At 45.5% G+C, this 24657-nt stretch overlaps 2 protein-coding genes across 2 annotated transcripts in view; both read right to left on the bottom strand.

Moving 5' to 3' along the window:
- The window catches only part of LOC146075803 (uncharacterized), a 249158-nt gene that overhangs the window by 221512 nt on the left and 2989 nt on the right, over positions 1 to 24657 (bottom strand). The gene's annotated exons all lie outside the window — the stretch shown is intronic.
- Positions 4065 to 24657, bottom strand: part of LOC146075802 (uncharacterized) — a 103872-nt gene continuing 83279 nt past the window's right edge. The window contains exon 2 of the mRNA XM_083185409.1: positions 4065 to 6311. Within this exon, the coding sequence (XP_083041535.1) occupies positions 4676 to 6148 (1473 nt within the window). The 5' untranslated portion in view covers positions 6149 to 6311 and the 3' untranslated portion in view covers positions 4065 to 4675. The remainder of the gene's footprint in view (positions 6312 to 24657) is intronic.

The raw sequence follows: 24657 nt of genomic DNA, 5'->3' as shown, positions 1-24657 counted from the left end.
TCTGTCACCCAACATATTATACTGTATAGCAACGCCTAGGTACAATAGGCGTTGCTATGCAATATTATATGTTGGTGACATATGTTGCTATGCGCTATTGCACATAGCAACCACCGTGACTATGTAAAATGTGAATGTATAACGGTGGTTGCTATGTGAAATTGGGCATAGGCGTTGCTATGCAATATTATATGTTGGTGACATATGTTGCTATTGCACATAGCAGCCACCGTGACTATGTAAAATGTGAATGTATAACGGTGATTGCTATGTGAAATTGCGCATAGCAACATATGTCACTGCATAGCAACGCCTACCTATGTGTTGCTATGCACTACCTAGGCGTTGCTATGAAAAATTTCATTTTACTCACACCACACCATATTTAATTGTAATGACCCATGTAAAGCAGAGTACAGTAGGCCATACAATCCATACAATTTGTTCCCTATACAATCATCGCATCGCATAGATTGTACGGCTACAGTACTCTATGGCATACGATGCATGCGATTTAAATGAACGAATCACACAGATTGTACGCCATTTACCATTGCAAATAAGGTACACCATCCGATGCGATGGGCGCCGTGCTAGGAAATAAGTACCAAAAAATAGATTTTTCCAAAAACGATACAGGTCTAGCCAAATGGAAAGACCAGTTTCCAGAACTCTCGTTAATGGAAATAATCAAGTCACGTGTTAAGTTAAATGAGCAATTGGTATCAGCGTACTATACAGAAATGCAATACTATGCAATGAATAAAAAGTAAAGCAGCGCTGATATTACAATGTAACAAAATTTATTATACACAATAAAAACAATAATATAAAAGAAACATTAAAATGAACCAAATGGTATAAAAGAAATTTGAATGGACCCGATATTATAGTCACCAGTTTTGGATGGTAATGAGACCTGCTCTGATCCAAGGGGGTGTGGGATAGTCTTTATAGGCCACTTGATGGTATCCTGAAGTTGTGTTTATGGACTACAACCGATGGCAAGGATGGAATTAGCCTGATCGGGAGTCCCACTGCTGTGAGTGGTCAGGTGTCCAACAAGGATTTTTGGCTTGACACTTCCAGGGTGATGGGCATCCGATCAGATGATTGGGCAGGTAGGACAGTCCTTGATGAAAAGGTGAGAGTCCTTGAAGCAATATGGGTCCAAACAATAGTGTCACCAACGCGTTTCCCAGTGCTGTGACTGCTTTGTCAAGGTGTCTATTAGGGTCTATGGGCTGTTTCACACAGTACGGTTCCTGCCGCACGGTGAAATCCCGTACGGCCAGGGAGCCGTGCCGCACTCAGCAGTTGTGAATGGACACTATTGTGTCCATTCACACGGGACGGCCACGGCCCGGCCGCACGGCTGCAGCCGGATCCCCCCACTGGAAGGGACGGCTGCCGGGCTGTGGCCATCCCTGCCATTATAAAATTCTGAGTGCGGCGCGGCTCCCTGACCGTACGGGATTTCACCGTGCGGCAGGAACCGTACTGTGTGAAACAGCCCTAAGGGTGCCATTTCTATACCGGACTTCCCATGGGTTCATTTGCATAACACATTGGTTCAATATCACAAAAAACGTAAAAAACATAAGATAGATCTACTCGGAGACAATAATATCACTAGTAATTATATATCATAAATTTATTAAACATTTCGATTTGGGTAAAGATGAGAAAAGAAGGTTTTTATAAAACAAATCATATAGATCACTTCCGGGTCAGTGCCCTATCCTCAGTGAACCAATCACTTCTGGTTCATAGCTTCTATTCGGTATTGATATTAACCTTTTTGTGAGGCAACATCTCTTAATTCCCCTCTAATGGGATATATGAAGAGGTAGCCGTTCCTCTAAATGGTGACCTTATCGATCATATGTGCAGTACGTAATTATGATTAATATAGTGTGTTTACGTTGGGCCGGAAATGACGTTACACTTGGCCTTTGTTATTGAGTGCGTCATATCCGGCCTTCAGACGATAGCCTTGTTGTTCTTAGTCGTTATGGATACCTCCACTTCCGACTGGCTCGGACGTTACATTACGCCCGGTAGTTGTCGGAGCGCACGTCACGTCCGGCCTATAACACTGAGAGTGTACGTTGTCATGGATACATACAGACTACTCCCTCAAGCAGCTGCTGTCTTGATAAAAACTACTCCTGGCAAGCGCTCCACACCAACCTTGGTTGGTTTCTTTCTCTTTATACTATGCAATGATACTGCATAGACTGCACAGGTCTTCAACCTGTGGCCCTCCAGATGTTGTGGAACTACATTTCCCAGCATGCCCTGACAGTTTTGGCATGCTCTTATAGGAAAAAATGTGGCAATGCATGTCGGAACATGTAGTTTCACAACATCTGGAGGGCCACAGGTTGAAGACCCATGTCATAGAGCATATTATACACCCAAATTATGAAATATTATGGGAGTGTCTGACAACTCCAAGTGCTTTAAATGTTTAATATTAGACACAGATATTATACCTTGTATATGGTCCTGTAACATAGTACAGACATTCTGGCAAGAGGTTCAAGGATACATACAAAATGTAGTACACATTTCTTTTAATAATTTCTTTACCATGGGTATTATGGAATTACTATTACCTTAACAAAGAATACAAGCTGCAGACATGTGATTGTCTATTACTGGCAAGGGTGGCAGCAGCAGCAAAAAAAACTATACTATCTAGATCTGGGGTAGCCAACCCTAGTCCTCGGGAGCTACCAACAGTGCATGTTTTGCAGGTCTCCTCACAGAATCACAAGTGAGCTAATTAGCTCCATCTGTGGATCTTTTAACATGTGTCAGTGATTAATGAGTGCAGCTGTGCAGCAGCTAGGTTGTCTGGAAAATGTGAACTGTTGGTAGCTCTCGAGGGCTAGGGTTGGCTACCACTGATCTAGATGGATCCAACCAGAACATATACCCTTGATCGCTAACCTTGACACTCCAGCTGTTGTTGAACTACACATCCCAGCATGCTCTGCATCAGATTTAGCATGGCCAAATAGCAAAACTGAAGCAGAGCATGCTGGGATGTGTAGTTCAACAACAGCTGGATTGTCAAGGTTAGCCATTAAGGATATATACTGTACCATAATCATTAATGTTGCCTAGATTACAGTATATGTATCAAATGGACTGGATTGAGTGCTCTTTAAATATGGAAACTAAGGCTAAGAAATTCTTTAATATTTGGATACCATACATAAAATCTTCCCCAAAACATAATAGAGAGCATATACGAAAAAAAAATCTCCAAAGGACTACATGGTACAACATGGAAATAATAAAAAAAGGGCTGTCCACCTTTTTAAAAGAATTTAAAGATAAGCAAACAGGAATCTGAATTTTTTTTTTTTTTTTTTTACAAAATAGGTTATATAGATAGAGATATATAGATAGATAGAGATATATAGATAGATAGATATAGGATATAGGATCGCACTCCATACAACAAATGTACAACCGCTGGGGTGACGTCAAGAACTCTCCTTACAAGAAAAAAGTCCATGTATATAAAGACCAAAAAGACTCACTCTCCAGACTATTTGATGCAAAATAAAAAGCTGTGTATTTGTATTCACATAGACATCAATGTAAAAAAGAAGGGTACTCAACGTTAGCGTTTCAGTCCTTATAGGACCTTCCTCAGGAGTTAGACAACAAGGGCATCCATTTGGGGTGAAGCATAGCGTGGACCACATAGCAGGTTCCTACAGCCTAGATAGATATAGACGATTGAGGTAGGGAGGCGGCACTCACCAGACTTTTTTCATTATAAAACACAGCCTTTATTGTTTGGAACAATAAAGGCTGTGTTTTATAATGAAAAAAGTGTGGTGAGTGCCGCCTCCCTACCTCAATCATCTACATAGGTGCTTTGCATCACAGGATGGCTACCCCAGCAATTACTGAACTATAACAAAGTGAGTGCCGGGCCTCTTTGTGTGTGTGTGTGTATATAGTGTGTGTATGTATATATATATATATATATATATATATATATATATATATATATATATATATAGAGATAGATAGATAGATAGAGATATAGGTATATAAATATAGAGATATATAGAGATATATTTTTTTCATATTCCTTCCAATAGAAAAGGCACTCCAGTCGTTTTTTTTCCAAAACAAACGATTTTATCAAAAGTGGATATCACCAAATGTATACATTTTCGGGATCAGCGCCCCTTCCTCAGGGTACAATCCACAATAAAAAGAGCAGCAAATTTTTTATTGTGGATTGTGCCCTGAGGAAGAAGCTCTGACCACAAAAATGTATGCATGTGGTGATAACCAAGTTTGATAAAATCGTTTGTTTTTGAAAAAACGACTGGAGTGCCTTTTCTATTGGAAGGATTGTATGGACTATCTAAAGTGCACCCAGCCTAGCTGTGACCACTGAGTGCCAGCATACAGAGAATATATATGCAGTATATATTTATATACATACACACACACACACACACACACATACACACACATACCACAAATAATAGGTTTAAAATATTTTCTATGTATTGATACGTGTATTCTATGAAAGATATATAAAATTATAATAATTATTTTCTATTAAAAAAAATTGTCACACTCAGAAAATAAAAATTTGATTCCTTGAATGCATAATGCAGGGTTACCAATTTACTTATGAAACCCATGCTGCATTCAGGCCCTCGGAGTGTCTCCTCATGTGATTAATAAGGGTTTTAGTTTTAGTAAAACACTTGCTGCATTCAGAACATTTATATGGTTTCTCTCCTGTGTGACTCCTCTGATGTATAACAAGTTCTCGCTTTGCAGCATAACACTTGCTGCATTCAGAACATATAAATGGTTTCTCTCCTGTGTGACTCCTCTGATGTAGAACAAGTTCTCGCTTTGCAGCATAACACTTGCTGCATTCAGAACATATAAATGGTCTCTCTCCTGTGTGACTCCTCTGATGTAGAACAAGTTCTCGCTTTGCAGCATAACACTTGCTGCATTCAGAACATATAAATGGTTTCTCTCCTGTGTGACTCCTCTGATGTCTAACAAGTTCTTGCTTTGAAGCAAAACACTTGCTGCATTCAGAACATGTAAATGGTTTCTCTCCTGTGTGACTCCTCTGATGGTTAACAAGTTCTTGCTTTGTAGCATAACACTTGCTGCATTCAGAACATATAAATGGTTTATCTCCTGTGTGACTCCTGTGATGTATAACCAGGTTTTGTTTTGAGGTAAAACATTTGCTGCATTCAGAACATTTATATGGTCTCTCTCCTGTGTGACTCCTCTGATGTTTAACAAGTTCTTCCTTTGTAGCATAACACTTGCTGCATTCAGAACATGTAAATGGTTTCTCTCCTGTGTGACTCCTCTGATGTCTAACAAGTTCTTGCTTTGAAGCAAAACACTTGCTGCATTCAGAACATGTAAATGGTCTCTCTCCTGTGTGACTCCTCTGATGGTTAACAAGTTCTTGCTTTGTAGCATAACACTTGCTGCATTCAGAACATGTAAATGGTTTATCTCCTGTGTGACTCCTCTGATGTCTAACAAGTTCTTGCTTTATAGCATAACACTTGCTGCATTCAGAACATATAAATGGTTTCTCTCCTGTGTGTCTCCTCAGATGTATAACAAGTTCTTGCTTTGAAGCAAAACACTTGCTGCATTCAGAACATGTAAATGGTCTCTCTCCTGTGTGACTCCTCTGATGCTTAACAAGTTCTTGCTTTGTAACATAACACTTGCTGCATTCAGAACATGTAAATGGTTTCTCTCCTGTGTGTCTGCTCCGATGTCTAACAAGTTGATACTTTGTAGCATAACACTTGCTGCATTCAGAACATATAAATGGTTTCTCTCCTGTGTGACTCCTCTGATGCTTAACAAGTTCTTGCTTTGTAGCATAACACTTGCTGCATTCAGAACATGTAAATGGTTTCTCTCCTGTGTGACTCCTCTGATGTCTAACAAGTTCATACTTTGCAGCATAACACTTGCTACATTCAGAACATGTAAATGGTCTCTCTCCTGTGTGCCTCCTCTGATGGATGAGAAGATGTGATTTATATGTAAAGCGTTTGTCACACTCAGAGCACAGATGTGGTTTCTCTCCTGTCAGACTCATCATGTTTTAGTTGAGAAACTAAAGCGTTGTTTAATGGGTGTTCTGCCCAGAAAATAGGAATAACTTTGGTAAATGCCCCAGAGGTAGAAGAAATTACTTCATTAGTTGCCTTGCCCCTTTCCACATTGTCTTCTAATATTCTTAGTGCAAATCCTGCTCAATTGTCCTGAAAAAAAGTAATGTAAAAGAATAAAATGTTATCAGGTAACTTAATGGTAGAAATAGAATATAAAATACTGTATATAGTAAAGGAACATGAAGCATATCTCTATACAATAACAAAGAGCACTTAGCAATTTGACACCATATAAGAACAATGATCAGTGACTAAAGGGGTGTACACACAGAGAACTTTCAATAGGAGATTTTGACTAGATAGTCAAAATCTCCTAGAAGGTTAGCCAAAATCTCCCTATTTTTCTCCTGCTTAGTCAAAATTGTCTAGCAACATGTAACATGTGCAGAGAGCTACATTGCAGTGTAAAAATAATGCAGCCAGTATTTACCTGGGTTGGGATCGTTTTGTCTACAAGCATTGGGTCGACAGGGTCATTAGGTCGACATGAGTTTAGGTCGACAGGTTAAAAGGCAAAGCAAAATGGTGGTTTTCTGTGTTTTTTTTTTTTTTTAACTAAAATGTCGACATGGACACACGGCACACTATTTTATTCTCCCTCCACGCCCTAGTGGATGGTAGGGCATGAAATACTGCTCTTTTAGCTTCAGAACAGGCAGGCATAGACCAAGACACTCACTCATCTCGATATTAGCAGGTCCAAGCCTCTAGCCTGCTTTCGTCCAGCCACATAACAATACTCGCTCTGCTCCCAGGCATCTTATCCTTTTTAAATCCACTTCAGAACTCCCAGTTCAGGAGAGTAAACTAAAACCTGGTGTGTAGTGTGGGAATGGTCTAGCACCAAATCCCTACAGCCACCTCAAAACCTTGGACCGTAGCATCCATTTCATACCTGCCTGGGATTTATACCACTGACATCAGCAGCCACAGTGTCACATACCTGCCATCTAGCAGTTTTCCAGCTGGCTTCCTACAACAGATAAATGTGTAAACACAAATATATCATTACTGGAACGTTACGTGGCCCCTGGGGCGTGGCCTGACTGACGCAATTGTTTGTGGAAGCGGAGGAGAGAGCTGCGATCCCGAGAGCTGTGCCGCGTGGTGAATCCGTTCCTGCACATATCCAGTGTGTAGCCGGGGAACCGTGAGTGCACTGAGAGGGTCTCTCTCTCCAACCGCAGTTGTAGCTGATTGCCAGTGAGGATTACATTTTATGCCAGGTGGTTCTTAAGCCCAACGCTGACGAATGCTGTGGTGCGCTTAACGTACTTTGAAGCCTTTTAAATATTTTATTTAAATAAACCAAACGATATTGCACTATTGGGCGCCCTTCTCCTCTATTTTGTTTGTGTATATATATATATATATATATATATATATATATATATATATCTATATCGGAGTCCAATCCTCCACCCACCTCTGTAAACATGCAAGCTGATTGCTCAAAGGCAGGCATATACCAGAGAATAATATAGCATCTTTTTCAAGTGATCATACAACCGAGGGTCACATGTAGGACCATGTGACGCTAAGGGGAGGAGAGCAGGTATCCGCCGTCTCTCCCGATGCTGGAAGAAAGGGACAAGTGCCTGACGTCACTCATCTCCCGGTCATGTGATCCATCACATGTTTCGGGTAGGATGAGTATCTGGGTGGTGTCTTGGATGGTTCGGACGTCCGCGGACATGTGGTACATCACATGAACCCAGAAGTGAGTGGTCTATCACAGGTTCCGGATAACCTGTATACCTAGGTGACGTCTTAAGATGTTCACAGGTCATGTGATACGTCACATGATCCCGGAAGGCGGTTCTCATAAAATCGAATTATTTAAGCATCTGGTTGCTAAGCAACTAAAGATCATTCTCAGGGCAGTATTCAATGAGGCTAATTCGCCATGTGTGCTATTTTCGTGCTGTAAGGCGATTTTTTTGACTAAAAAAGTGAATCACCCTATTCAATGACCAGATGGCGAATACATTTCAAGGTTATTATCGCCATGCTTCACCGTGTAGCAATTGCTATCTTTTTATGGTGAAGTGGAATGTGAACTTTTAAATTAAAGTTGGTTTTATATTTGGTAATAAAAAAATCAGGAATTTTATTATGTGAAGGGGCATGCTATTTTTATTCATGTGCTTATAGCACATGAATATATATTTAATTTAAAAAAAAAATATTATTTTTTTTTTTACACAGAGCAGCCAGCAGGGGGCCGGGAGCCGCTCATTAGATATTCATATATTCATTGCACCCGATCATTACATATGCAGGATCGGGTGCAGTGAATACCCGGTCCCCTGCTGATTCTTCCGGGGGGCAGCCTGTGCTGCCTGGCTCCCGAGGAACCTACCTCCCCCCCACATACGTTCTGGGGCAGGCAGGGAGACTTCCATCTCCATGCCTGCCACCGTCCTCAGGCTCCCTGCGGCGTCCGCCGCAGGAGTTCAAATTCGAGGACAGGGGCAGCGAGCGTCTGCCTCATTGAATACTGGGTACAGCGAGGCTCCGGAACACGGCGGGCAGTGGCGACTGTGCAGCAAATCCTAAACAGGATTCGCTGCACACCGTGATTTTTAACATTGAATACTGCCCTCAGATGTGTGCTCAGACTGCAACGGCACAGAAGATACAAAATAGACAGATATTTTAATTGTAATAAAGTCTAGAAAAATTTATTTATATATGTATAATATATATATATATAATATATATATATATATAATATATAATATATATATATATATATATATATATATATATATATATATATATATATATATATATATATATATATATATATATATATATATATATATATATATACACACACACACACACACACACACACACACCATAAGATGTAACTGTTTATATATTATATCTTACGGGTTATACAAATAGTTATAATATGTACTTTATAAAAATATTCACAAAAAGGTATGATAAAAATTAAGCAGTCCCCAGTTGATAGAGTAAATATAAAAGATAATCTCTCTGATGGGTTATCATATTACTCATAGACAGAGCAATTCGAATATATAAATATAGTAGTATAAATGCAAAGAAAAAATTGATAGAAACATAAAAAAGAAAAAAAATCTAAAAAAAGAAAAAAAATATAAAAAAAGAAAAAAAATCGGGACAGCAGATTGGGTAAATAGTGTGGGACGAACGTGAGATATATGTCAACGACTATCCCCAAGCGATCGTCACAGTGTGCAGAAGGGGATGGCGGAGACAGGGACTCACATCAACGAGAAGCAGGAAAAAGAACAAAAAGGACAAAATGAGTTTAAATTACTGAATTTCATTTCATGGTCTCATTAAGGCCATCGGGATGGATGGAGTTGAACTTCAAAGTCCAGAACACTTCTCTTGCACAACAGATTTTATCGATCTCCCCCTCTAGGTGTATGCGGGATCTGTTCTAGGCCTACGATTGTGAGACAGGTAGGATTACTCTGGTGCTGGGTCTTATAGTGTCGAGACACTATGTTTCATGAAGCCCTTGATGATGTTCCTACGATGTTCCATAAATCTAGTGTGTAACGGCCTAGTTGTACTTCCTATATATGGGAAGATTACATCCGCATTTAAGTAAGTACACCATATAATCTGAATCATTTCATGAAAGATCGAAATGAATATGGATTTTCCCGTGGGAATACAAGAACAGATGTCAGGTCAGACGTCTCGGAATATAGGTGCACATCGTGCATCTTGTTTTCACACATCTATAAAAACAATTTGGCTTTATGGAAATCAATGTTCTGTTTGTATTATCGGTTTCTTTGTTGTTTATCATATCTTTTTTGAAGTGGCTAGTATTGTTTTTAAAGATTAATTTTTCTTGTAAATGATACGTGTTTTTTTTTAGGAATAATATGACACAATATTTTAATATCACACAATCTATAATATTCTAATACGTGACATAATATTCTTAATATCTATTATCTAGCTCTATCATCCTTGTGATCTTTATTGGTTTTAGGTCTATCTTTCTGTTGATTTTTTGGTCTTAGGAGTTCGGTCGTATCCATTTGAAGAACTTCAGAAAGGGATTTAGTCAGTAATTCCTCCGGATATTCTTTTTCTCTAAAGGATTCTAATAATTCCTCTGCTTGTTGGAAAATAGGATTTTGGGTACCTACAGCTAAATCCTTTTCTCGTAGTCCATATGGGATACTGGGTTCAATACTATGGGGATAGAGTTCCTCCGTAGGAGACACAGGCACATAAGATCTTTCACTGTGGGTGCACTGGCTCCTCCCCTCTATCACCTCCCACTTCCTCTCAGTTAATGAAAAACTGTGCTGTATGAGGAGGTAGGTGAATAAGTCAGTGTGGTGAGATTTGCACCAGCACACCACAGTCAAACAAGAAACAGCAGGTGAATACTTAATATACAGATGTCACCTAGCAATTGAAAATTGTCAGAATTGACAACAAAACAACAGTATGTTAAGTTTCAGAGGTTAGACCTCACTGGTCCGACTGGACAGCAGAGTATCCACACAGAGGTGGGTTCCCAGTATCCCATATGGACTACGAGAAAAGGATTTACCGGTAGGTACCCAAAATCCTATTTTCTCTACCGTCCAATGGGATACTGGGTTCAATACTATGGGGAGGTCCCAAAGCTACCAGAACGGGCGGGTATATGCGGAGTCTGCTGTAGAACCGCTTGACCAAACTGGGAATCCTCCCTGGCCAGAGGGTCAAACTTGTAAAATTTTACAATGTGTGTTGACCTGACCAAGATGCAGCTCTGCAGAACTGTGAGGCCGAGACACCTCGGGCAGCTGCCCAGGAAGTCCCCACTGATCTGGTTGAATGAACCTTCAACGAAGGCGGTAGTGTAAGACCAGTCATTCTGTAAGCCTGTTGTATAGTGTATCCAACAGGCAATGGTCTGCTTGGATGTTGGATAGCCCTTCTTTTGTGCATCATACAGCACGAAGAGGCAATCTGACTTTCGGATCCAAGCAGTATGTTTTACGTACACCTTAAGTGTATGGACCACATCCAAAGAAGGAGGGGTGTCAGGATGAGCTGCCCTTGGAGCAGCAGATCCTCTCTGAGATGTAGACGCCATGGATCTTCCACTTGCATTACCTGAAGATCCCTGTACCAGACCCTTCGAGGCCAATCTGGCGCCACTAGGATGGCTTCTGCTCTTTGCAGCCAAATTCTCCTTTGCACTTGCACCGAGAGGTAGTGGTGGGAACAGGTATACCAGCCAGTAACTCCAGGGCCAAGTCAGGGCATCCACTGCTTCCGGATCCCTGGTCTGTGAACAGTACTTGTCCACCTTGTGATTTAGCCGAGAGGCCATGAGGTCTATCCAAGAGGAGCCCCCACAGATCCGTAATGATCCTGAACACATCGGGATGTAGTTCCCATTCCCCTGGGTGTAGGTCTTGACGACTGAGTAAGTCCTCCTCCCAGTTGTCCACTCCCGGGATGAATACTGCTGACAACGCCATCACATGTTGTTCTGCCCAGGAGATTATCTGGTCTCTCACATGCAAGTCAGGCTCCTTGTTCCTGCTATAATAAACCGCCCTCAACTCCAACTTGTTGATGTGTAACCTGGATTCCAAGAGAGACCATCTGCCTTGAAGACGGATTCCCTGAATCACCGCACTCCAGCCTCTTAGGCTGGCATCCTTGGTTAACAGGAGCCAATCCTGGATCTGGAAACACCGACCTGCCAGGAGATTGGTTGAGTTCAACCACCATTGGAGTGAGAGCTTGGCCTGAGCCAACAGCCGAATCCTTCTGTGCATCTGAAGGGGGGACCCCGACCACCTTGCCAGAATATCCAGTCCAATGTTCTGGAATGGAATCGGCCAAACTGGAGTGCTTCGAAGGAAGCCACCATCTTGCCCAAAAGTTTGAGGCAAAGATGAACAGTCAATTGAGGGGTCATTAGCACCTCCTCCACCAACAGCTGAAGAGCTGTTACCTTCTCCATCGGTAGAAAAACCTTCTGTTCTACTGTATCTAGGATCATACCCAGAAACAGCATTTTCTGTTTTGGGACCAGCAATGACTTTGGTAGATTCAAAATCCACCCATGATGAGTCAATGTCTTCATTGTCAGCTGGATTGCACTCCTCAAGGCCTCATCCGATCCTGCCTGGATTAGCAGGTCGTCCAGGTATGGTATTACATTTACCCCTTGGTGAGGAGACACATAATTTCCGCCATTATCTTTGTGAAAATGCGTGGTGCCGTGGACAGACCGAACGGCCAAGCCTGAAATTGATAATGGTCGTCACCCAGCGCAAATCTTAGGAACATTTGGTGCAGGGTCCATATAGGTATGTGAAGGTAGGCATCCTTCACATCTATGGAGGCTAGGAACTCCCCTTGTTCCAGACTGGCAATTACAGAGCGAAGCGACTCCATTCTGAACTTGAACACCTGAAGAAAATAGTTCAAGGATCTCAGATTGAGAATGGGTCTTACCGACCCGTCCGGTTTTGGTACAAGGAAGAGGTTTTAATAACAACTCTGACCTTGTTCCTGCCTCGGAACCGGAATAACTACCTTTGACTGAAGTAGTCTCTGTATGGCTCCCTGAAGGAGTGTACGATCCTGTTCCGATGCTAGAAAGGCTGATCAGAAGAAGCTTCTGGGGGAGGCCTGGCAAACTCCAGCCTGTAGCCCTGCAAAATAAGATTTCAGGCCCAGGGATCTAGGCACGAGTCTTCCCATACGTGGCTGAAGTGTGACAGTCGAGCTTGAGAATGTCTCGTGGTGGGCAGACCCCGTCATGCCGAGGACTTGGAGGCAGCTGCAGTGGCCCCACGGTCCTTTTGTCCTGAGGTATTAGTCTCTTTGAACTTACCTCTGGATCCTCTGTTGGCATTTGAGGCACCCCTGGCCTTGAAGTGGGTTCTGGTGCTGGATGGGAGTCGTGATGGACGAAATGCAGCTTGTGCTAATGGGAGAAATGTGGACTTACCAGCCGTGGCCTTGGAAATCCACTCATACAGCTCACACCCAAACAGTCTATCGCCCGCAAAGGGAATGTCACGCTGCGTTTTTGAGTCCGCGTCTGCTACCCACTGACATAGCCACAGGGCTCTTCTGGCCGACACAGCCATGGCTGAAATGCGTGCATTTATAGCACCCAGCTCCTTTTGTGCTTTTCAAAGCACCTTTGCTGTGTCCTGAATGTGGTGCAGCTTTTCACCTAGCTGTGCGACAGACATGTCCCCCGACAAATCCTCTTGGATTTGTGTGGACCAGGTATAAATGGCCTTGGCCATCCAACAGCTGGCTAGAACAGGATGCTGTGAAGCCCCACTTGCTGTATACATGGACTTGAACTGTAGCTTTAAGTCTCCTGTCAGCTCCATCCCTAAGAGTGGATACTCCCGGGACTGGAAGCAATACCTTCCTTAAAAAGGTGCGAAACTGAGGAGTCCGCAACAGGTGGCTCCTCCCACATTTTCCTACCTGCAGGGTCAAAGGGATATGTATTAACAAACCGCTTAGTTAATTGGAACCTCTTTTCCCGGTTCTTTCATGCGGTTTTAAAAGCGCCCTCTAGTTCCGATTGTTCCGGAAAATAGAGGTTGCCTTTTCTGTCATAAAGAAGGAATCATCATCCATGGCATTCCTCTAGAGCAGGGGTGGGCAACTATTTTGGCTGGGGGGACGTTTAACAAAACTAGTAAATATTCGAGGGCCGCACACAATATCTTTTATATATATATATATATATATATATATATATATATATATATACATACATACACACACACATATATATATATATACACACATACATACATACATATAGGCCATGTACTGCGGAGGACTCTGTAGGAATTGGTCTGTATTGGTTACAGATGTGGCTGCTAATTTGGTAGGATAAACAGTGGTGGCAGCACTGGGAGGATGGGGGCAGCATCTGCCTGGCATTCCTCTCTCTTCAGGACCAGCGGTCCAGTCCAGGGAGCTGGGAAAACACCCTATGGATGGAGCATCCATTCTAGCAATGTGCGGGGCAAGAAGCAGAGGCTGGGGAGTGTAACAAAAATAAATGGACACTACCTGGAGGACCAGCACATATAAAGTCAGACCAGATGTGCACACCATCTGCCACTCCTCTTCCTGTGACAGGGGTGTGCTGGCCTGGCTTTCTGTTTTGGGCAACAGGGAGACTGTCTGTGTCTAGCACCGCATGTCAGTCATTGTCAGGGGCGGATCCAGAAAAAAATAACTGAGGGAGCACCATAGGGAAAAGAGCATGTGCTGGAAAAATGGGGATGGCCTTGAAATAGGAAATGGGGAGACATTAGATGACGTAAAAGATGATGAGGAGACAGGGGCATAATTAACGCTTTGTGAGCCCCATAGTGAAATTATGAAAGGTCCCCCCTCTCACCCATTACAATGCCTTTCAGGTTGGGGGGGGGGGGGGAAGAGTGAGTGAGACAGAGGATGTTGGGGAAGAGAGAGACAAAAGGGAATACAAAGCGAGAGTGTCAGGGAAAGACAGTAATGAGAGAGGGTGACAGGGAGAAAAAATAATTAGAGTGAGAGAGGGTATCGGATGGACGGAGGGGTAAGCAGAGAGGAGAGGGTGCAGAGGAGAGGATTCAGGGAGAGGAGGTGCGGTAGAGTGGAGGAGGGAGAGCGGAGGAGAGGTGGAGGAGGAGAGGATAAAGATGAGTGGAGGAGAAGAGGAACAGAGAAAGGAAAGTGGAGGAGAGGGGGAGAGGAGGAAGGAGAGTGGTGGAGGAGGAGCAGAGGATGAAGAGCAGAGACGAGGGGGAGACAAGCAAAGGATGCAGGAGCGAGAAGGTGAGGTGGAGTGAAAGAGGAGGAGCAAAGGAGAGGGGAACCAAAGGAGAGAAGGCAGTGAAGAGGAGGAAGGGGAGCAGAGTAGAGGAGGGGTATCAGAGGAGAGGAGGAAGGGGAGCACAGGAGAGGGGGAGAGGAGAAGGGGGGCTGGAGGAGTGGGTGTGGGGGAAAGGTGAGGTGGAGTGGAGGAGGAGAGGAAGGTGAGCAGAGTAACAGAGGAGGGGGGAGCGGAGGTGACTGAGGAGGTGCATAGGAGAGGGGGTGCAGAATGAAGGAGGAGGAGCAGACAAGAGGAGGAAGGAGTGGAGTAGGAGCAGAGGACAGGAGGAAGAGCAGAGAGGAGATGGAGAGGATGAAGGGGAGCAGAGGTGGAGCCCAGGAAGGAGAATCAAGGAGCAGAGGAGAGGGGGACCAGTGGAGAGAAGGGAGAGCAGGGGTGTTAAATAGCTGTTACAGCAAGATGTCCCTCCTAATCTGCTCTGTGTTTCCCCCCTCTGTACCTCCTCTTATGGGCGCTGCACTCTCCCTAGGATGGATCTCCTCTGCTCTGTCTGCGCCGTGAATCTCCCAGCAGCAGCGCAGGGTCTCCACTCTCCAGCTCCCACTTCCCAGCGCCGGGTCTGCTCCCCTGTCTCTGCGGGTGCCTGGTCTCTTCTTCCTGCTCCTGGAGGATCTGTGCAGCACACAGTAGCAGCGCAGCGTCCCCAGCTCCCGCTCCCCAGCCCTGGGTCCGCTCCTCTCTCCGCGGTGCCTGGTCTCTTCCTGCGGCTCACTGTGCTTGTTCTCCCTGCGCGCCGGGACTGCTTCTGACAGTGCCTGAACTGGCGGTATGCTTTGCATAATGATTACTTTTTTTTACTGCTGCCCGCCGCCGTTCGTACCGGCTGTGCATGCCGCGCACAGCATTTCTGGGAGCGTGGGAGGTGGTGGTGGGGGTGATGTGGCCGCACCAACCAATGGTGGGGAGGTGGCTGCCACGTCATCGTGTCCCCTCCCACGCTCCCAGTAATGCTGTGCGCGGCACCCACAGACGGGCAATAACGGCGGCAGCAGTAAAGTAATCATAATGTATGTTATGTTTGTCCTGACGCTGACAAGCGGCTATAGTCGGGCCGCTTGTCATAGTAATATGTCAGTGCGGCGGGCCAGACCTAAGCGTCTCGCGGGCCGCCTGTTGCCCACCTCTGCTCTAGAGGAAGGTCTAAAACCTCTCTTATAGCTCTTATTAAGGACTAGGGCCCCTGTGCCAGAGCCTGCCCCTGAACAGATCTCTGTTCTTCCTCCCCTTCTTCAATTAAATCCTCCTCTGTCTCAGAGGAAATCACTGCTGCAGGCCTTTTCTGAGGCTGTGCAGGAAGGGGGTGAGAGCAATGTTCCCTCTAATTTTACGAAGGCTGTGTGCGGCAAAAGATTTTGGCTGTGCAACTTTGGAAGAAAATTAAAATTTTTGTGCGTCACTTATATATAACTGGAAAATGACGTTCAGCATTTGTGTTAACTTTACTTCAAAATGATATTAAACATTTAAACATTGAAAACACAGCACACAATGTAGTTAATGGGTGAAAAACACATTAATTGAGTCCACAACTGCAAAAAGGGACCACTGCTGCTTTGTGCGCTCTGTTGTAATGTCTGTGCGCACGCTCGGCGAGTTGTGTGCGCGTGCACACGCGCACAGCTTAGAGGGAACACTGGGTGAGAGTATCAACCCTTGCAGAAAATATGGATACTTTTGTCTGCACTCTCTGGGTCTGCTGTTATTAGCAGCCAACTGAGAATAAATAGAGTCCAGCAGTGTGAATTCTGTTGGCCCACACAGGCTCTCTTTCAACCTGTGACCCTCCACGCAACTGTGGGGGCATCCCACTGACCTGTGGGATAGCCCCACTTGCTGTGGTGACATACATGGTTCACAGGTAACCTGTGATTGAGATGCAAATTTCATGCTGCAAACCACCATTTTGCTTTACAGTCACCACAATAACACACTTCACTCACACTATCTGTGTACAGAGTGAATATATATATATAGCAGTATAGACTCTAAGTGTAAGAGACTAATTGCAGTGTGTTAACAGCGCTTATTAATAGTCAGTGGGGTAAGAATCAGAGCTACTTGGGGACCAGTGTACCTTGTTTAACCTAAGCTCACTTGATCTGAGAGCAGGTTCTGTTATAATACATAGAAGGACAAGTGGGGGAGTCTTCCGCACAGGACATAAATCACCAATTAAAAAAGTAATAGTGTGGCCCCCTATTTTCAATGTGTGGCCGTAGCCAATAGTTTATCAAGGGGTGTGCTACCACTGACACTTAAATGGCAATTTAAACAGAAAGAAAGAACAGTGTGTCAAAGTGTGGTGCACCTCTAGGACAATTAATTACAACAATAAGAAATAACTTTTATTGGGTATCTCTAAAAGCTGCAAAATATTAAAAACATACATATGACACAAAAAAGTGAGGGTGGTGCGTGTTTAAAAACTGCACGTGCGGGGATTCTCCATATGCGCTGTGAGATCTCTCTTATTCTAGCAGAGACTCAGCACCACAATGACTGTATGTTGCATGTAACAATCTCATATGATACAGATGTGAAGATTTCAACTTATGATACAATGTATGAGTCTAAAGGCCCCCATACACTATACGATTTGGGCATGATTTCACTCGATTCGGATGAATCGGGCCATGAAATCGGCCCAAATCGCATGTTTTGACATCCCCTCCGATCCGATGTCCCGTGCACATCGGATCGGAGTCGGGCAGTCGGACCGGCTGTACATAAGATTTCCTAAATCTTATGTGCAGCCTCCGGGCGGGGGACGCCAGAGCCGGGCAGGGGGAGAGCCGGGCAGAGTCAGCGGCGGCAGATGCTGAGACGGGGGGGGGGGGGGGCGCAGGAGAGCCGGGCTGGTGTGCGGGGGTGGACGCCGGTGAACTGACGAGGGAGCTGGGCGCAGGAGGACTGGGGACAACTTTGCATCTGCAAATAAAAAAAAAAACATTACAAATGAATGGGCAGCCAGTGATTGGCTGAGAGAGTTCTCAGCCAATCAGCAATTGTCTGAGAGAGCGCTCAGCCAATCAGCAATTGTCTGAGAGAGCGCTCAGCCAATCAGCAATTGTCTGAGAGAGCGCTCAGCCAATCACTGGCTTCCCATTCATTTGTATTGTTTTTTTTTCCCTGGCTTGCAGTGCAGAGTGAGAGTCCCCGATCCTCCTGACCAGCTCCCTCGTCTGTTTACCGGCATCCACCCCCGCACACTGCCTGTGTCACCAGCCCGGCTCTCCAACGCCCCCCCGCCCGCTGCCTATTTGACAGCTTACTAAGCCCGGCCCCTCGCCCGCTGATTCTGACCGGCTGTCCCCCTGCAGCTCCCCGGGAGTTTCATATATTAAATCGCATGGCGATTTATCATATGCAAAACTTGGCACATCAAGTGCCTCATCATGTGTGAAACCTCCCGGGGAGCTGCCGGGGAAATCAGGTCCGACTTTTACCTAGGACAAGTCGGGCTAATGTATGGGGGCCTTAGCAGTTGAAAATTGAAGCTATTCAGATTGGATGCAATAGTTGGCCAGGAGTCGTGTAGCTAGTTAGCATGCGGGAGTCTCGTTCGTTATCGGAATTAACTAGACAAATCGCTCTGTTAGAGGTGTTCCCCCATCCTGAACCTTCTGTGAGGGGATTCTAACAACTGCCTATCCTTTGTCTCCGAGATTTGATCAATAACCTGTGTTCCTTTACTGCATGCAGGAGAATAATCAAATCGACACACACACACACACACACACACACACACACACACACACACACACACACACACTGGAGTATCAATGAGAGGTTCTGAAGTTTATTAGTCTATGGTTGCATATTTATTCAATTCTTATCTTTATACAGAATGGGTTTTACACATATAATTGCCTTCCATTCCTATACACAAATTACTACTAATTGACACACCAACTTGTTTACATCACTACTGAGATTTGGTTCCCCCACATCTCCTGGGCGTACAGCCAGAAATACAGATAAGCTTTGTACCCCTTCTAAAAGATTTACGAGTCTCCTTCAAGGAAATAAAACTTTAGCTACACAATTAATTATAATGAGAACACCTTACATTACATATATGATGCATACAAAATGGCATATATGGCACTACATAGAATAACCACCAATCTGCCTCTCTCAGCTCTAACTAGTTACGCAACCCCCGGCCAACTATTGCATCCAATCTGAATAGCTTCAATTTTCAACTGTAAAGGCCACCATACGAGGGGCGGCGGTACGCGTCCTCCGACCTTTTTATACCCCCACTATCCACGTCGGCGTGGAGTTGAGAATAGAATAGTGTGGCGAGCGCAGCGAGCCACCGAGCCCGAAGCGTGGCGAGCGCAGCGAGCCCCGCGAGGGGACGCGGATACCTTCACAGGTAAACGCGTCCCTTCGCGGGCTTCACAGGTATCCGTGCTCGCCGGGCCCCCACCTTTAGCGTCCTGTGCTGTGCGTCCCGCGTCTGATGCTCTGCCTGCTTCAGGCTGGAGGCTGTGGGCCACTTGAAGTGACAGCACGGGCCGCAATTGGCCCCCGGGCCGGACTTAGGACATGCCTGTTTTAAGATATCACTTTTCTATCTATTCACTAAAACACCATCGGTGTGTACATGTATGTGTGGTTTTTAACCTATAAATTCACTGCCACCTCCCATCGCATGTCATAAGGGAGTTTTATAGTATGGAATATTAAAAGTAAAATTTTATGTATATATTTTTTGTCTAGTGCGCTCCCAAATAACAGTCCTTTTCTCTCTTGTGGCTAGACTTTCCCAAACCTCTCATGTTGCAATAACAAGTACTTGATAAGAACGGCCATTACCTTATGATCTCAGGCCTTCTGAATTATAAACCGCTAACCATTGTGTCTCTCGATGGCCCTATCTCCAACCAGATCCCCTTTTGAAGGAAGGTTTGTCTAGCTATCCAGAATATTAGACAGGCCTGCCCGATTGTTATGGGGTATGTTAATATAGTGTTCGATGTCAAAGTAGATAAAAATACCCCAGTACTCAAGGTCTCTGCTAAACTCTCGCCTGGCCCACCAGTAGCATTTCAGTTTATTGCCCGAATTTGACCTGTATGATATCTTGCGCAACTATACATATTATTCTCCGGTTCATAACTCCTTGTTCTATGTGACAAGCGGACATTACAACATTCTAGCTCTATAGATATAATACTTATCTCTTGGTCTGATCATGCCCCAATTCCGTAGTGCTGGAACATTTCTAACAATTTTGTCCCCCTGCCCGCGGAGTCTCACCTCATCTTTGCTCTGACCTTATCGCCAAACACATTAAGTATATTGTTCCTTTCATGGCTACTAAGGCCCCTTACGACACTACCATATTAACTAGTGTTCACTCTAGAAATTGTGCCGTGCAGGGCGCTGGGGGGCAGCCGACGGCAAACTTGTGGGCGGTCCCGGGCAGCCAACGTCACTAAAGTGGGCGGGCCCGCCCGGCGGCGTCACTAAAGTGGGCAGGCCCGGCCGCGCCTTAGATGCTGTCACCACAGGGGGAAGGTGCCTTGATGCCGGGGAAGCGCCGGGCATCGCCGTATAAGGCAGCACTGGACTTCCCCGTGCAAGGCGTCGGGCAGGCACCAGGCTGTTTTAGCGGGGCGCTGCTAGAGGGGCAGGGCGCATTTTGCCCTTTAAAAAACGGGCAGGGCGCAGCGCCCCGCTAAAACAGCCTAGCGGGAACACTATTAACATTTTGTTGCGCATTCAAAGCAGTAGTTAGAGGGACTGCTATACAAGCTGGTGCTAGACTTGAGAAAAAAACCTCAATTCCAATCTGACGTAGGGGTATATTCACTCGAAGTGGGATCCATTTCGACATTCTTTTTTTTTGGAATGGAACAGACATGGGCTATTCAAATCAGCAGCCAAATCTGACTGTCGATCACCCAGCCGGCACTGTGCCTGGGTGAGTAACAGCGGGACGAAGTGGGAGCCAGGACAGCACCGGGTGAGCGGCACTGAACCAGCCCGGCATGGGTAAGAGATGCGGGAGGATGCAAGCTGCAAGTTATGGTGTCCGCCAGCAGAAAAAAAAATAGAATACAGTCGGCAGCCACGCATGGGAACAGGGATGGACGGCAAAAATTGGCCCAAAATGTTTTATGCAAGGGGTATGCATAGTGCTAATGCTGAACGTCTGTGTGTTTCTTTGATTTTGCATGTTGTATTACTATTCTGGTTTAATTATAATTATTAAAGCAGGACTAATGGTTAATATTAAACTTCTTATTTTCAATTCCATTGACCTTAAGAGTGTGCTTCGTATGTTTTAATACACTTATTATATCTCCATACTAGACAAGTTCTCATTTTCTTCCCACTGTGAAAAATATACTGGTCACGTTTCCAGTATCACCGGCTGGAGTGAAATGGAGGCTAGGTGCTTTGATATATGGTTTCTGCATAGACGACAGAAGGGAGGACGGTAATTGGATAAAAGAAAACCAGTTTTAATAAAGATACGATGGTACAGAAGATGAGGAATGGCACAAGGATAAAGGTGCCCATAGACGGTCCGTTCCCGGACCGTCCGTTCTGTACTATGAGATGCGAGCTCCCGCGCATCTCATTGTACGGTACAAAAAGTATGTGCTGCACATACTTTTTGTACTAGGTACACATCGCATCGAATCACAGTGCATGCACAAGGCATGCACTAGGGATGCGATCCGATGCGCGCTAATTAAGTGCCGAACGGATCCGTTAAACGGACCGTGTAAAGGCACCTTAATACTGTAGATAATGAGTAAACAAAGTCAATGATATGCAATAGTTATTGTAGAGCTTGCAGGTGATTGGGATGAAGAGATGACTAGACTTGAAGGTTTGAAGAAATAAATGAAAACTTGAAGAATTGGATGATTGAATGAAAAATTGGAGGATTGGACAATTGGATGAATACGGGATGGGTGTGCAGACAACCCTAATAGCTGTAACCAGGAGGGATCGCAGAGTAATAACTGTCAGGGCTGGAGAAAGGATGACCCCTTTGGGGGGGGGGGGGGCTAACCTTGTCCAGAGGCGGCAGCAGGGGTGAAGCTTGAAGACAGCGGGTGTAGCAGGATACCGGATAGAGTCTATGGAACAAGAAGTAGCAGCAAGGAGAGTCAGATGCCTAGCATAAGGACATCATTGTACTGACTGCTGGTTTGGCCCAGCAAGTCAGTATTTGAAGGGAGAGCTGCACTGTGATTGGTTGAATGTAAATTGGCAGTGCAGCCTTATAGGAGAAACCAACAAGATGGCCGCTGCCAGGGAGGGCGACAGGTTTCAGAAGCAGGAAGTGTATGCAGCATGCACCAGCCAGCGTGTCCAGCCAGACCCAGAACACTATGGCAACTCAGGCCCCACGCCGTCCAGGCCCCGCATGTCAACGGCGCGCACGCTACCACCGTCACCATGAGATGACAGCGTGACTTCACGCAACCCAGGAACAAGGGAACTGACAGCGGAGGTGAGTGCCAGGGTCTGAATTACCCTGTTAGGTACCCCAGGGGCAGCCATGGCATGGGAGGCATGAGTGGCAGATATGGTGGTCGTGACAATACTGAAGGGAGAATTTCTCAGATTATAGAGAAACTGCTTAGATGAACAACAGTTCAAAACACTAAAGGCCCTTATTCCGATTCACTCTCAGAGGCAAATTCCTTCTCAAGTGGACAAAACCATGTGCACTGCAGGTGGGGCAGATGTAACATGTGCATAGATTTAGATTTGGGTGAGTTATTTTGTTTCTGTGCAGGGTAAATACTGGCTGCTTTATTTGTACAATATAGATCTCACTTTTGAAGTAAAACCTCACCCAAATCTAATTCTCTCTGCACAAGTTACATCTGCCCCACCTGCAGTGCATATGGTTTTGTCCATTTGAGAAGGAATTTGCCTCTGAGAGTGAACTATAATAACCCCCTAAGTCAGGGGTGTCCAAACTTTTTGCGACGAGGGCCAGATTTGGTGAAGTGTAAATGTGTGGCGGCAGACCATTAAGCCTGACATTCTTTGAATTATTATTCACATCAGAATGGTCCCCCACTCTGCCCACACTCTATGTCCCCCGCCTGCCCCTTCACTGAATTTCCCCCAGCCTGCCCCCATTCGCTGTATGTCCCCCAGCCTGCCCCTCCTTCACTGTATGTTCCCCACTCTGCACCTTTCTCTTAATGTCCATCAGTGCCTCCATTCATTGTATGTCCCCAAGCCTGACCCTCATTCACTGTATGAATCCCATTCACTATGTACCCCACTCTGCCCCCATTCACTGTATGTCCCCCAGCCTGCCCCTGCTCCCCCTTCTCTGAATGGCCATCACTGCCTCCATTCACTGTATGTTCCCCAGCCTGACCTCCTTCACTGTATGTCCCCCACTCTGCCCCCTCCCTTCTCTGTATGTTTCCCAGCCCCTTGTGTGAGCCAGAGGAAGGAGAGGCAAAGCAGGCACTGCAAGGACAGGAGATGCTTGGGCTCCCACTGCTGCGCTCCTCCGCTCTGCATGTTACGGGACCAAGCTTCCCCCTTGCTGCCCCCCTCCCCAAACACTGCGGTCACTGTGATTGTAGAGTAGGGTGATATACGATTGCAGCAGCAGGGGTAGGACGCCAATCACATCTGACTGTGGCGACCGGCACCTCCTAACTGTAGCAGACAGTAAGGTAAAGGCACGCTCGCCGGGGCCCCACCTTTAGTGTCCTGTGCTCCCCACATCTGATGCTCTGCCTGCTTCCAGCTGGAGGCTGCGGGCCGCTTGAAATGACAGCACGGGCCGCAATTGGCCCCCAGGCCTGACTTTGGACATGCCTGCCCTAAGTGCTGACCTCTCCCCTCCAGACTACAGGAACATGGCTATAGTAAAACATATTAAAAAAGCCATGAGTAACTCATAATCTACTGACAGGGACACAAAACCCAGGATAACACAGTAATGCTGCCCATGCACTAGGGCGATAATTCGAAGGATTGCATTAATATTCAATAGTTCCCCAAACATGATGCACAGGCCCACCGGCCGTGCAATTTGATCGGGGGAGCAGGGTCCGGAGTGCTGGCGGTGGGTTCAGGAAGTGGGGGCCGGGTTCAGGGAGCGGCACTCAGGTGGCAGCTGAGTGCATCGTTGTAAAGGAAGGCTGTCGAAGGAAGAATTTAAAAAAAAAAAACTATTTAAAACACTGGGCAGCCCTCTGATTGGCTGAGAGAGCGCTGGAGCGCTCTCTCAGCCAATCAGCGGCCACCTGAGAGATGCCTTCAATTGGCTGAGAGCTCTCTCAGCCAGAGGGTCGCCTAGTGTTTAAATTTTTTGAATTCCGTCCGTAGAGATATCTGCAAAAGAGCCTGCCTCCGACCACGCCGGTGTGCACGGGGAAGCCCAGCGCCGCCGTAGATGGCGAAACGTGGTGCTTCCCTGGCAGTGCAGAGACTTCGGAGGGGCCGAGCCAGACCCCTTTAGTGACGGCGGCGACCGGGCCCGCACCTTTTCATGACGGCGCGGCCTGGGCACACCCCTTTTGTGCAGTT

This window comes from Crinia signifera, chromosome 4 (assembly GCF_055691185.1).
Source record: "Crinia signifera chromosome 4, ASM5569118v1, whole genome shotgun sequence".
Taxonomy (NCBI): domain Eukaryota; kingdom Metazoa; phylum Chordata; class Amphibia; order Anura; family Myobatrachidae; genus Crinia; species Crinia signifera.
The sequence above is the reverse complement of the archived record's forward strand: the minus strand, read 5'-3'. Positions and strand labels throughout refer to the sequence as shown.